Source organism: Sitodiplosis mosellana, unplaced genomic scaffold (genome assembly GCF_009176505.1).
Source record: "Sitodiplosis mosellana isolate CC-2019 unplaced genomic scaffold, AAFC_SMos_1.0 Smas_scaffold_30, whole genome shotgun sequence".
Classification (NCBI taxonomy): domain Eukaryota; kingdom Metazoa; phylum Arthropoda; class Insecta; order Diptera; family Cecidomyiidae; genus Sitodiplosis; species Sitodiplosis mosellana.
The window spans coordinates 1,408,986-1,423,617 of NW_022595272.1; the positions used below are offsets into that span (position 1 = coordinate 1,408,986).

Here is a 14,632-nt window from a genome sequence, read left to right on the forward strand (position 1 = left end):
TTTTTCAAGCAGATATTTTGAACGCGTGATATTGTCTAGTTTTTCAAAGCGAACAAGTACTTGAAATTATCAACGTAATCGTCTGGCACCTGTTATGCTAATGCACTAGAATGACAATTACATATCTATTCGTGAGACGTAAAAGAACGTATGTTTTTTTCTCGATTTATATTTTTGAAAAGGAAAGTATGTTTTCTGTTGATTCTATCTGCGTTAAAAGAAAGTATGTTGTAGTACCGTCTAGCCTCCGCGGTCTTCACGGTTTTCGCGCAACTGATAAGAGATATCAACATGGTGTCTTCGACAAAGTTGTAGTACTCGAGGTCTCCTATAGTATTGCTGAAGACAGGTAACTCTTATCTCTTATCAGTTGCGCGCAAATTGCGCTCATGAAAAAGCAAATTTTATATAGAACTTTTTTTTTCTTATCATTATTCGCGCTTTTCGCGGAACTGTTAAGAGATAAGAGATAACTGTCTTCAGCAATGTTATAGGAGAACTTTGCCCAAGACACCATGTTGTTATCTCTTATCAGTTCCGCGAAAACCGTGAAAAACCGCGAGGACCCACCAAAAATGAACATACATTCTTTTAACCATTTTTAGTTGCAATGAAACATACTTCTCTTTATTGCTACGAAGTTGGACAAACTTGCGTTCTTTTACGTCTCACTAATAGATATGAGAGTCATAAAATTCAGAAGAATTTCAGACAGTTTCGTAAATTAAATTGATGGGGGCTTTTTGACTTGTTGAGTTGCTAGCACATTGATCATTATCGGTGTCACAATAATTATTGTTCGTATAGGTCGATTATTTCTATACGGATTTATCTGGACATTATATTTGTATTATTAATAACAGTGGGTAAAAATATTGTCTCGTTCACCATCTATATTGCCAATAATTTGCAAATAATGCACAAATATATTTGTTGTCGTACTGATTCGCTAGATACACTGATACGGCAATAACCACGGTCATCGATAGCGTATTGTAATAGCGTCTAACACTATTCGCTTCGCTCCGCTCTGCGTTCTTGAGATTTCAGTTATTTATTCTTTTATTCTACTTTGTTGCTTCACAACAAACTACTTTTTTTGCGCACTACATGAAATGTATTTCATCTAAGTAATTTTGCAGTAATATATCATTAAAAGGCGTTGAATAATATTATGGATTAAAAACATAATACGAAAAATATATATTTGCAACAAAGTTGATACAGAAAAAAGATTTTCTCAGTTATCTCAAAAATGAATTGCAAGATCTTGGTTTGATTTCTTTTTTGAAAGATACTGCCACTGTTTTAAATTAAATAAATAATATGACCATAGAATCTAAATTAACTTTCATCATGCTCAAGACTCGGAGAATACTATACAAAAGAAGGAAAAAGTAATGTAAATTTTAAACAACATTTGATAATAAAAATTTGATTAGCGTTTCGAGATACTATGCACTTGTTTGTCGTTACTGCCACTAGTTTGAATTGAATACAAAATATGAGCATAAAATTGAAAACCACTCTAATTGTGTTCATGGCTCGAAAAAGTATTAGAAAAAAAAAACGCAGATTAGTAGCTCTACATTTCATGTAGTGCTAAAAAATCCATTCTGCTACAGTAAGTAGTTGAATTGGAGTCCAAACTATCGATTTTATGCAGCAGTTTGTCGATTTGGCCTCGTAGAGGTGGAATGCGGACGCAAAATTCACTTGGAAGTGACGATATACGGCAATCTTAGAAGGAAAAAAAAATTAGAATAATTATGTCGGGAAATCTGTAAAGCAAGCAGTGCGTTATTTTATCGTACTAGTATGGATATCTATAGTACAAAAACTATATTTCTGTTCTTATTTCGGTTCTCCTTCTGGCGCCTAGATCAATTCAATGGCATTCATTGTTCTTCAGCCTAAGATATTTGAGCGAAGAATTGAAATACTAGTAGTAATATAATCAAACTGAGCGAATTTTTCAGATATTATCTTTGAAAACAACACATTTTTGCTGTTTGTACAACTTGTCAAAATTTCTTTATAGCAGTAATCGATTACAAATCGCAATCCAACTTGATCGTCCACATGTCAAACAAGCTCCAATAATACAGTGAGACGTGTAAATAAATCAGAAAATGTGATCGATTGCACGCAAAGTAAATGACGGAGAGTTTATGATTTTCTAATAACACGATGAAATCGAGACAAATGTTAAATGCTTCCGTTGTTTACTTGTTTGAATGTCACGGTAATGCTGCAAACCGAAATAGAAATGATTATTGACGCTGCAGCGTCTAATGTAAATATGACGTTGGTGCTTTCAACAAGGTGTGGAGATCAATCGGATTTCTGGCTAAAATTAGAAGTAAATTACCGTCTAAAATTCAAGTGAAAGAAAAGTCTCTGTCTGAACATTCCCACTCTCTCCGGCTGTGTGTGTGTGTTCCGAAAAGGAGTGAAAGAAAGAATAATGGAATATACGATTTAAGACTGTTTTGTGTCTGACATTCAGTGGATTTGTGTACAGTCTATTTTTCACTCGAAACATGTAATATACAAGTGATTTTTCTGACGAAAAAAAAGTAAAGAAAAGAAAACAATCTCCTAAACATTCGAGCGAAGAACCGTTTTGTAAACAGAAGAGAGAAAAAAAAAACCTCAGCTTATACTAAAAGTGTTTATAAATAATGATGACTGGGAGTTGTAATCGTAATTCATGGTGTAGAAGTTCAACGGTAGAAGCGGCATCAAAATGTTCGCATGAAGGGCAATCGAGTTGAGTCACTTCGGCCAAGAACATTAGATTCATAAAAGTCCCATTCACTCAACGGTAGCGGATTCGTCTTTTTTGTTGCCGTTTTTTTTCTTCTTCTCTTCTACGCTGTTGCTTCTGTTGCTGTTCTGGCGGTCTTTTTCTTTTTTGATAAACATAACGCACTCTTTAAACACATATCAGCAGCAGCACATTTGTTTAACGTATACAGAAGAAGAAAAAAAAACGCGAGCAAAATGCTTTAGTCTATGTTTGTTGCGCGCGCAAAAATGTACACAAATCGAACGGCAAGACATTGAGCATTCTTAAAGGCTCAGCAGCCGAAGCAAGCAGGAAGATATGTGAAATAGCGCACTGAGAAGAAAATCAATGTATAAATAAGAGGCGACGAACAAACGCAAATAGACTCGAAACGAGTAAAGATTTTTGTTTTGTTTCACAAAAGAAACTACGAAAAAAGCACACACACACTCAAAACAGCAGTGCAACAACAAAACATATCCTGATCTAGCTAAAAAAAAAAATCACGCGTATTCTCTTTTCAAACTCTTTTCGTCTTGTACTCGTTGGTTTTGCCACTGCGTATGCTTGATCGCAAGCACCAATCGACCGACCGTCAGACGCACTGCACCGAACATGCTGCAAGCCTATGGCCGTGCTCTCGATCACATTTTCTCGCATTCAGTCTTCAGTGAGTTGTACTTGGTGCCGGTTGCGTTTGCGCATTCGTATTGATTTAACGTTGTTTGGATTTGCATCGGTTCTCGGTAGTGTACGGAATATGTGTCCTTTTTTAATCGTGACCGATCGATTTCGCTTCAAGCAAACTAAATTTATTCTGACAGTGGTTATAAAGTTGTTTATTTAAGGAAGTGGCGATAATGCGATAACTTGCGAAGAGAAACAGAAATGTGTTGCAAAATCATGTGAGAATGGCCCATTTTTTGGACGTATATCCTAGTGAATTCGAAGTGAATTCAAAGTGATTGTCAGTGCAAAAGTGAAAACACCTTGAATAGTGATAGAAATTAAGGAATTTTTTTTTCATTTTGAAAATATTATGAAAATAGCGTCGAAAAATTTTGTGTGAAAATAAAATGCATGGCTTGAGCGAGAAGATGTATTGGAAGTATTTTTTTGTGTTTGTGTGCCTGTTCGTTGGTCATTATTGTGAAAATTCGTGGGATAATGATGAAGTTGAAAATCAGCAGGTTGAAAGCCGTAGACTGAATGGCCATTATTATCGGCATAGTTTACGAAATGATGTTGAAACATCAAACCATCATCAACTTCGTGTGTTATCCGATGAGCCATCGAATGGTGAGTCGGTGCCTTTTGGTGCGGTCGATCGAAAAAATGTGCGTCGTACAAAACTTAGACGTCGTAAAATGGGTAGCAGCTATAAAAAAACGAACACATTTCGCCGGGGTCAACGTAACCGTCATAACAAAAATGGTAACTCATTCAGTCAAGACAACAAATCAATTTTTTTTTCTCTTTGCACTCTTTGCTCATTACACAATCAAAGGCAATAACGAACCGTTTTAATCTGCGCGAAATGAGTTTTTGTCCTTCTCTTTAACATTGTGTGTTGCTGTTTGTGACGATGACTAAGGAGACGGCAAAATCCCAATGCATCCAATGATTTGGATGTGCTGTGTGTGTGTTTGTGTTTAATTTCGCATGGGAGAAAATAAACTGAATTGTCGACAATATATAGTATGAGCGTGTGGAGCCTCGCAATTATGCGTTTTTCGTTCGGCATGTGCATTGTGCATTGGCCATATACGCGCGCGCACTATATATGTTTGCGTTGCACTTTCAGTGGTGGTACAAATTAAGAAAAGCGTATGTTATGTGTGCATATTACGTGTGAGTACTATGCGATTGCATGTATCTTATATGGGCACACGAGCAGACCAAGAACAGAGCAATAAGAAAGTACAAGTTCATCATGCCGGCTCCATAATCATAAATTCTTGGAACGTAGAAAAACCGAGTTGATTGTGAATTTGTTGTGCCAACCGAGAGTCGATTTTCCTCATTTAAGGCAATTTCTCTCTTTCTCTCGCTATCGCTCGCTCGCCTGCTCTGACTTTGTGCACTTTTGCTTCTGCAATCGGACACAGCCTCGTCTAATCGCACTGTTTTGCTGCATGTAATAAATAAATTGCATAGAAAATCTCAGCCGATTTTAGTCGAGACGTTTGCGTTTATGATTCTACACAATAAACATTCAAAGCACTAATTTTGTGTTTCGGCAAAATGTGTGCACCTTCTCTGTGTTCCATTTTATCTATCGATTCAATGCAATGCTTGCATCCATTGCAAGAGCAAGCAAGCGAGCGCCTTCAAATGCAACCAGCCGGCCGACCAGCCAGCCATACAGTTCGCTCGCTTGAACTTTCTGTGTGCACGCTGCACGATCCAGTTTCAATTAAGAACATTTCTTGTTTGACTTTTCCATTTTTGTATTTTATCAAGATTGCTCTTTGCAAGTAAATATTTACATATTAGATAGAAAAACAGTTGTTTGAGCTCGACAGAGAAAGAGAGAGAGAGAGAACCAGTTCACAAGAACTAAAAGCAAACAAAGAGCAAAACACCGTTTCACAGAGTCAAAACAACTGAACTCGATAAATGATTTAGAGACAATTCATTTTTACATATTTCTCGCATTTGCAAAGAGATGCAGAACAACCCGAAAAAACAACAACAAAAACCACTACGCAAAGAGAGAGAGAGAGAGAGAGAGAGAGAGAGAGAGAGAGAGAAGAATGAAAATTACATGCCCCGAACATTTCACAGTGTGTGCATTAACTATTGTTTGGATTGGTTTGCAGTTGCATTGTTTCTGAATGGTTTGCCTTCGCATAACACACATGGGCAAAAATGCACTCAAAAAATACCAAAAGGTAGAGAAGATGAAGTGTGTGTATGTTTGAAAGCCATAAAAGTGCTGTTAAAAAAGGTAGTGGCAATATGTTTTCGTTCCTTCTGTCCTTCTCTATTTCTCTTAACACCAATTACGGTGCGATAAGACATCAAACGTTCAAACAAAAAAAAAGTGTGTCAAAAACAGGAGATACAACATTCTTCCCATGTCTTTTTCTTCTTCTCTCTCTCTCTCTCACTCTTTCTTTGCCGTTCTATGTCGAAACATGGGAAAATTTCATTTGAAACTTTATTTTGTCGTCTAACAACGAGAATGCACTAGAGATGCGCAAAACTATCAAATTTTTCACAATTAGTTGAGTCTCTTCTAAATAGTTTGATCCCTTCTTCATACAAAGCGCTTGATAACGAAAGGAGAACAAAACAACTATGGATTGGTTGTCGAGGTAATCGAGTTAGACGCAAACCTGTAACGAAAGTGGCGGTGTGCATCTCAAATTTCATTGAAACTTCGGGCAATATTGAATAAACTGCGCAGCGAGAGTGAAAGAAAGAGAGAGAGAGAAAGAAGCGATCACCACCGAGCTGCATCACACAGTCAAGTCGACAGTTCGAGGCTCACTTCATCTTACTCTCTCAATTTTTGTTTTGCGTTCGTTATTCGTTTTTTTTTTGTCGATGAGTTTTTTACGCTCATCTTTTTTTCCTGTGTTACACCGAACGTATTCGGTCACTCTTATTATTTTTATTTTTTTTTCTGTTTGAGGCAATAAAAATTTCTATAGAATATCTTGTTCGGACCGATATAAAAGTGACGAGCTCAGTGGGTTTTCGTTGAAATTCTATAGACATACATGATCCTCTCATTGAGAGAGTCTGTGCCACACAAACCGAAAATGAGTCTTTATCCTCGTTGCGAACAAAAAAAAAAACACACATTTTCCAAGAGTGGGAGAGAGAGAGAGAGAGAGAGATCGAAGCATGAGATGCGTTCACGTGAACATGCAGTTTAAAGCAAACCGGTAATATTATAACAATAAATTGAACAACAAAAAGAAGCGCCAACCTTTTAGAACGAGACGTATGTCTAATTGATATTTATTACAATTATTCCTATCGAATTCGACATCTAACGACTTTTTGTGTACATTGGCGCATCGGATCGAATCTTCGGCACGAAATAGATGTTTACTATTTTATCGATTTTTCTCTGCCTCCGGAAATCGTTGAATGTTATAGGGATTCAGTATCAACGGAGCAACGTTCACGTGGAATTTCTTCAAATTTTAAAAGAGTTATTTGAAACGATCCAGAAACAGGATTTCGTTTCTTCTTTTCTCACTCTTTAAAATTGTCTTGTTTACATCGCATTCTATGGCATTTGATTTGCTCGTGTTCAATAAAATCGTGTGTTCATAGAGTGTTGCAGGATTGTTCATGCTTCCCGTAGATATTGAAGTTATAATTATAGAACACAAGGTGTTCATGTTGCATACAATCGCCAATTCATATTTATTGAATGTTCATCGTGCAACGAGGCAGAAGATTCTTCGAAGCCCTTTGGCCTCTGGCCATCAAACGAATTCCTTCCAAAGTTGTGATCAATTCAAGTGCGGTGTTCACCGCAATATTTGCGGCCAAGTGTGTTCGCCTCGGCGTGGCGGCACTCAAGATTTATTTTAATTGCGTTAAATTACATGATTGCGTGTGAAATTCGATTATTTAGTCAGCTTCAATCCATCATCAAATTTTCGTTTCACAGTAGTTTGTTCATAGCCACATCGTTCGTATGGTGGAAAAAAATAAGGCGCAAAATAAGTTATTTTTCATCCTCTTTTTGAAGTGCTAATGCGGCATATCGAAAATAACAAAAAGAATCAGAAGATGCCAATCAATTTAAAAAAAAAATGAAGTCAATTTGCATATCTGTAACATTCGGCCCGTTGATCTATAGCCACTCAAAACATTGAGACGTAACATTTCAAAGCGGAACAGTAAACGAGGCAAATGTAATGTTCTGTCGTGTTATTTTCTCTTTCGATACAGAGAAAACAAAAAAAAAAGAAGAAAATTCTCAGCGCTACATTCTCGAAAGCTGCAACAGAATTTTGATAAGATGTAAAACTTGAAACGGATTCAGTAAGTGTTGCACCAATGAATAATTTGTATCTTCATGTTTTCTTATTGCCAATTATCAATTCAACTTAAATAAGTTGAGAAGTGGAAGTTGGCATTGCGTTGAACAGCTTTTAAATAGTGATTTGTTAGCGCCGAGGTTACAAACACTCAATGCTCTTATCGACAATACAATTTACGGATTCCATTACATTCGACTCTGTAAATGTAAGACGCTTCATTTAGGAATCACAATTATGCTCATTTCCCGCATCTCTTTACCGTCTGTAATTTTGCTACGACTATCGTGTACTACTTGATCGCAGATTGCGATTCAATTATGCAGACATTTCAAGCAATTTACTTTAATCACAGGCATTTGCCATCGTTGTTTCTGTCTCTCTACCTCTTGCTCCTTCTCTTTGGCTCTTTATTTTACTAGTTTTATCTAAAATGAGAAAAATGTGAACGAAAAAAAGAAACCGTTCACGACTAACTATCTATTGAAATAAAGAAGGGATTCAATTAATTTTTACAGGATTTCAAGTAGTGTCCGACGCGGATTACACATCCGATGCTGATAATAATAAAGACGATGAGGAGACGAACGAGGCTGGCCTCTGGCCACCAGTCGTGAACGTTGCACCGAGAGCTATTCTACATGCGAATGCAACCTGTGGTCAAAGCCATCGTGAGGAATTTTGTCACACAATCGATGCACATCCCCAGCGGCAACGTAAGCCAAAATGCAGCGTTTGTGATTCGCATGACGCTGATCGACAACACCCAATTGACTATGTTATTGATGGATCACAGAAATGGTGGCAAAGTCCGACTTTAAATAGCGGTGCAGAAAATGAATATATTACTATTACGATGGACTTAAAACAGGTTTGTAGGGATCAGATTTTACATAGATAAATTGGATTGAATGCCAAAGCCCCGATTAACTGTATACCGTGTTACACGGGTGACGGTGACGGCGACAGCAGCAGCAGCGGAAGGTGAAAATAAAATAAATGACTGCATCGAAAAACAATCGAAAAAAAACAGCGTAGAATAGTCAGACAGAGAAAACCGAAAGACAATCTCTGCTACACACCGACTCTCGACACACCGCATCGAAATCATAACGATTTCAGGTTCTCTATTTCACCGAATGCTGCTGCTGCTGCTGCTCGATGTCAATGTGCAGTATCTGTGCGTATTTTAATGTTCAATCCGTTCGCCGGTTGCTGTTTATTTTTTCTCTCTGTCTTCATTCTGCCCATTTCGCTGATGTTATTTTCGTCTCCGTTTTTCGTTGCTGCTTCGCCATTTGATTTGCAAACGTAACATATATCTGAGAATTTGCATGTGTGTTTTTAGTAATTTGAATTTTTGCAGAGATTTCTATAAGGAATGGAGAACGGGCAGAAAAAAAAATTGCTTTCCGACGACCAGATGTTAGACTTCGCTTACTCATTTTCACAATTTCCTTTTACACCTCTTCTATCTTTCTCTACCGTGGACGAATTAAGGCACGCGCTTGCCATATTAAAAAAATATCAAATTGCGTGATTTCGAAATGTACGTTCATTCGTTTTTTTCATATAAACTCTCTCGATCCAGCTGAAATGGCCTATCGCAAATAAAATTACTCGTCACACACACAAGCACAGGCACAGCGGAATACGAAAAAAAGAACATCTGTAATGTTAAGTGTAGTGAAGCAATTGATTGAACTACTACTGAATGGGATTCATCATTAAAATTATCAGTTGTCGCATTGAATCACTCCCATAACTACTCTCTTGCTGATAGCATTTTAGTCGTTCACGATTGCATGAACATCAATTGCTTTTAAAATGAAAAAGGGTTTTCTCAACATGAATGCAAATGTAAGGTTTTGTTTTTTTTTTTTTCTCATTCATATGCAAACGGAAGTCGAAATACTTATGAACAATCATATGTCACTCATTTTATGCCGCTTTCATTCTATTCGAAATGCTTTTGTGCGCACAAGAAATGATTATTTCTTACACAAAGGACGCAAAATAAGTACCCCGTTGCTTTCAGATTTCAATAAATATTAAGACAGCCCAAATGATCATTTCGTCTGTTGACCGACGACTGAGGATCATGTGGCTCTGTATGTTTTCGGATTACCAAACGTTTTTAAGCGAATTTATTTTGAAATTGTTCAGATTAAATCTACAACCTCCACGTCGATATTCGTGAAATTGGAATTCTCGAATTCGAATCTCATTTCCAAAAAAACTGATCACTGTTAAATTTATTCGGATGAAGAGAAGATTGTGCGCATTGATATCGTAAGTCGTTGCATAAAAAGAAACACATTTCAAATGTCCATACAATGTTTATAAATACTAATTGCAAAATTTTACGGCTCTTGATCATTCATGGCACATAAGAGAGTAGGCATTCGGTCGTAAAATAAGTTTTGAATTGATTGCGCTGGTAATATTCCGACGTTTTAAATGCTTTCCTTCTGTATTGGACAGCGTGGCGATCTTGCAAACATTCGTATGGAATGGATGCCGGCCACCGGTACGACGTTTGAAATAAAGTCCCAGAGAAAATTTCCCAGAAATTACTACATATATTTTTAGAACTCAAATGTGCCCATTGAAGAAGTGATAACGCCAAATGCAAATGACACTGAACATACATACACTCGGTTTATACCTTCATAATATTTATGGTCATTGGCATATTTGTATTGAAGTAGGCAGTTTTTCAAGTAATTTAGACAAAAAAAAAACGCGAACATTATATATTCAAAATAGGCACAAATGGATCGCCTCGGATACGTTGCTATTCTCCGTTTGCGAGAGAGAAGAAAAGGCCATAAAAAAGGGAAATATTTCCAATGGACATTTATGAAAAACATATTTCTGCCAATTCGACATATTATTGCTAACCAGTAACCACATGCCAATAGCAACAATATGTTCTTGTTCGTTTTTTTTGTTGTTGTCGAATCGGGCCGTGAAAACATTTGTCGCATTCCGTCGAGCAGTTTTTTTGCTCTTTGGTTCACAATCTTCGTGCAATTGATATTATTGTTCGGTTTTTTCCCTCGCCATAATTCACATTTTGCCACATGTCATTTTTCATGGCAATCAGAACAATTCGAATGAAGATATCAGAGACATGTAACCATTCCATTTGGCAAACTCTAAGAATTATGAAAAAGCCGCATATTTTTCCGTTTTGTCGGTTTTCAGCCACTTCTGAGATGGGAATATCCCGGTTGATGTGTCGGAATTAGTTTGTCATCATAAAAATGGAATATGTGCACTTAAATCGTAAATTATTTTGTTTCAAATGAAAATCAGGCAATTTATTGCCCTGTAAAAATCCCGAGATTATTCTGGCATGGCATTTTAAATGAGTAAATGATCGCATTTGATATTGTAAAATATTCGTGTTCTTGGGATGTGATTACTATTGTGTGTTAGGCATTTAGAAAAATAGAAACATCTTTCTCATTCAATTCTATTTTATCTTCTCACCTCTCTCAATCTCTCTATCTCTCTCTCTCTCTTCCTCACGTCGCTCGGTAATTCAACAGACGGAAGATTGAATTATCTGTTTGTTTTCTTTATGTTGCCTAATATGGGCTACGTGAAGTAAAAATGAAACCACTTTTTTGATCTCTTATTCAGTCCAGACTCTTTCGTTTCGTGTTTATGTACGTGTGATTGTGTGTGTTCCTCGTTCAATCTTCGCTCGGCTCGAAATTCCTGTATGCCAATGTATCAAATGAGACCGCGCGCGGTCCAAATAACAATGCGGCGAACGTAAACGCCATATATGCACTTTTTGTCATTTCCCATTCACTGTGTGCCTTATTGAACTTTAAAATTACATGAATAAATACGATTGATGTGCTAAACGAAAAGCAAGCAGCACAAAAATCAACAAAACTAATGAACACAACGACGTTGCAAGAGACGAAAGACAGCAAAAGAAGAAAAAAATAAGACGAATAAGAAAAAAAATGCTCTTTTCTTCTTTGGCTGAATATCAAGCAAATGAAATGCGATGAATACAAATTTTCTCTCGCGAGCGCACGAGTACAAAAACGCTTCCATACAATGCGAGAGAGATATTTTCATGTGTCCAATACATCAATTGCATGTCGTACAGTAAGAGAAATAACATAAACGTGGACAATAACACAAGCGCAAATAAAAATAATGAGGAGAAATATATCACTGGTTTTATTTCATAAGAAAAATGCCGTGCACAACTATACCGTGCAGTGTGTGTGTGTGTGTGTGCACGTTCAGTTTGGCTTTTTGGTTTGAATCTTTCAGTTTCGTTACATGCGTCAACGACAATAACTTTTGAAATCACGTTGATTATGCTCGTTACATTCTGAATGCGCTGAGACATCGACTTGCGCGCTCGAGTGGACACACGGGCAAATGAAGGAAAATAAAAAACAGTTCAATGGTTTATATTTGGTAATGCAACCAAAAATGGTACCGTTCGAGACAAATAGTTTACTGCGCTTCATCGTTTGGCGACGCAAACACACTCAAAGCGAGCTGACGGAAAAAAAAACAAACAAACTTTTACAGTTGCTGTGTCCTAAGAAAAGAGGTGGATGGGTTTACTTTGCATTGGATTTGGTTTTTTATTCTGCTGCCACTGGCGGCAGTTTGCGTGTTCGATAATTGCACAACTTTATCGACGATTCCGTGTATTCCGAAATTGGATGTGCAATTTAATCCACTGCACTAAGATCGATCGTCTACTTTGGCCAAACGCAACGAACATTCTGAAGAAAAAAAAACATTCCATAAGAACAAAGCGCACGCATCGAACCAGAAAAGAAGCGAATCCTTTTATTAAAACCACCAATCCAAATAAATATTATAGGCAAACTAATAATACGCACTGCTGGAACGTCTCCGCTCTACTTACCTACGCTCTGGATCACAGTATGATAAAATACAATCTGAGATCGTTGCTTATATGGCGTTTCATCGCCGCCTAGTTTATGTATTGTACTTCAATACACATTAACGACGATAGCACACAATGTATTCGGTTGGATCCTCCGTTTTATATCTCTCATATCGACGTAAACAGGAAAACGATCTTCAGATCCAAGCCATTTGTTAAATTATTGGCTTATTCATAGCCCAACATAGTCCGGACTGAAGTGTAAGCGAAGGAATTTGTGTTACACGGTCAATTCATTAAAGTCGGCGTCTTAACAAAGCGGAAAATTAAAGAGTCACGTTCGATTATTATCTCAGTATAACAAAATTAATTGATCCAGCCGTACATTATTTCCCCATTTCTCTATCAACATCTTTCTGGCTGCGTTTGATTTGTTTTTTTTTTTCAAAAGGGGTTCCATTGCACCTTATCGCTGCTCATCCAATTTATACAAACGATCTAATAAATAACCAGTTTCAATGAAACCATCCGATTTCGATTGATTTGTATAACGAAAAGAAAAAGAGATCGGAGAAAGGATTTCATAGCTGATAAAATTAAATTGATTTGAGAGAAAAGATTTCATAGGAAATTAGTTATGTACACTTTTTATTGCTTCAATAGATTTATCGATGTTCAATAGAAACTTCGTGTTAGGTGAAAATACTTTAGTTTTACCACGAGTTTAACATTTTATTGATATGGCTTTGTTAGTGTTGAATACAGCCGGTGCTCGATAGTTGATAGAATTCACTTTCTGAAGTCGATAAACAATTTTATAGCACAAAGTTCTCAAGTCGATAAACACATCAATTGGGGAATTTGAATATATTCCATGAAATTACATTGTGAAGTAATAAAAAAACACAATCCACCAATTTATCTAAACGATTGAAATATTCGGATTTTTTTAAAATTTTGTATTCAAAACAACATTCGTATTTCCAGAACTTCCAAGTGATATTCATAGCGCTCAAAGCGGCAGTTTCTCCACGACCAGCGTCTTGGGTTCTGGAACGGTCATTTGATGGATATGAGTATTTTCCATGGCAATACTTTGGCGTGAATGACGATGACTGTCGAAAACGATACAACCTTCCGGGTCAAAATGAACCATACCAACTCGAAACAGATGATCAAATCATCTGTTCCACACAATTTTCGAAGGCGGTACCCTTGGAAAACGGTGAAGTATGTTTCGTTTTCATAATATTTCAACATTTTTTTTTTAAATAGCTTCAAGTCAAATAATTCTCATTGAAAAAAATTATTTTTGATCCAACTATTGAACTCAATAACACCATTTTTTTTTTAATCTTTCCATTCGATTTTTCTTGAAAACATTCTCATCAAATGTAGATTCACATAAAAGTACTGGAAGGACGACCAGGAACGAAAACAAAAGTGATACCAACCACTTTGCTTGATTTCACGTTGGCGCGATATTTAAGATTTCGTTTCCAAGGAATGCACACAACGCTACAATCGTCCAATAGCATTCAATGGCTTGTCGATCGCGATCAGCTGAATAAACGAAGCTTTTACTCGTTACGTTATATCAAGATCGGCGCTCGTCTTGACTGTAATGGACACGCAAAACAGGCGAAGCTATATAACGATGATGAGGTAAATATCAAAAGCCATCTTTTAAAGAGTCATAAAATAAGTTTTAATGAAAAATCCATCACTGCTAGGTAATTGAATGTGAATGTGCCCACAATACTTGTGGTGTAAATTGTGAAAAATGTTGTCCGTTGTACAATCAAAAACCGTACAAGCAAGGCACATCAACTGATAGAAATGCGTGCGAAAAATGTGAGGTTTGTAGTTCAATTCATATTTTTTTTCGTTTCAAATTAAGCAATCTGTACTTCATTGAAATTTTATTTATTT

The 14,632-nt window shown here is 36.7% G+C and overlaps 1 protein-coding gene across 1 annotated transcript in view; it reads left to right on the plus strand.

The window, feature by feature from the left end:
* Nucleotides 1–3,453: 3,453 nt before the first annotated feature.
* Nucleotides 3,454–14,632, plus strand: part of LOC129569247 (laminin subunit alpha-1) — a 29,935-nt gene continuing 18,756 nt past the window's right edge. The window contains exons 1-5 of the mRNA XM_055447918.1: nucleotides 3,454–4,225; nucleotides 8,319–8,671; nucleotides 13,688–13,930; nucleotides 14,099–14,365; nucleotides 14,434–14,559. Coding sequence (XP_055303893.1) covers nucleotides 3,868–4,225; nucleotides 8,319–8,671; nucleotides 13,688–13,930; nucleotides 14,099–14,365; nucleotides 14,434–14,559 — 1,347 coding nt within the window. The 5' untranslated portion in view covers nucleotides 3,454–3,867. The remainder of the gene's footprint in view (nucleotides 4,226–8,318; nucleotides 8,672–13,687; nucleotides 13,931–14,098; nucleotides 14,366–14,433; nucleotides 14,560–14,632) is intronic.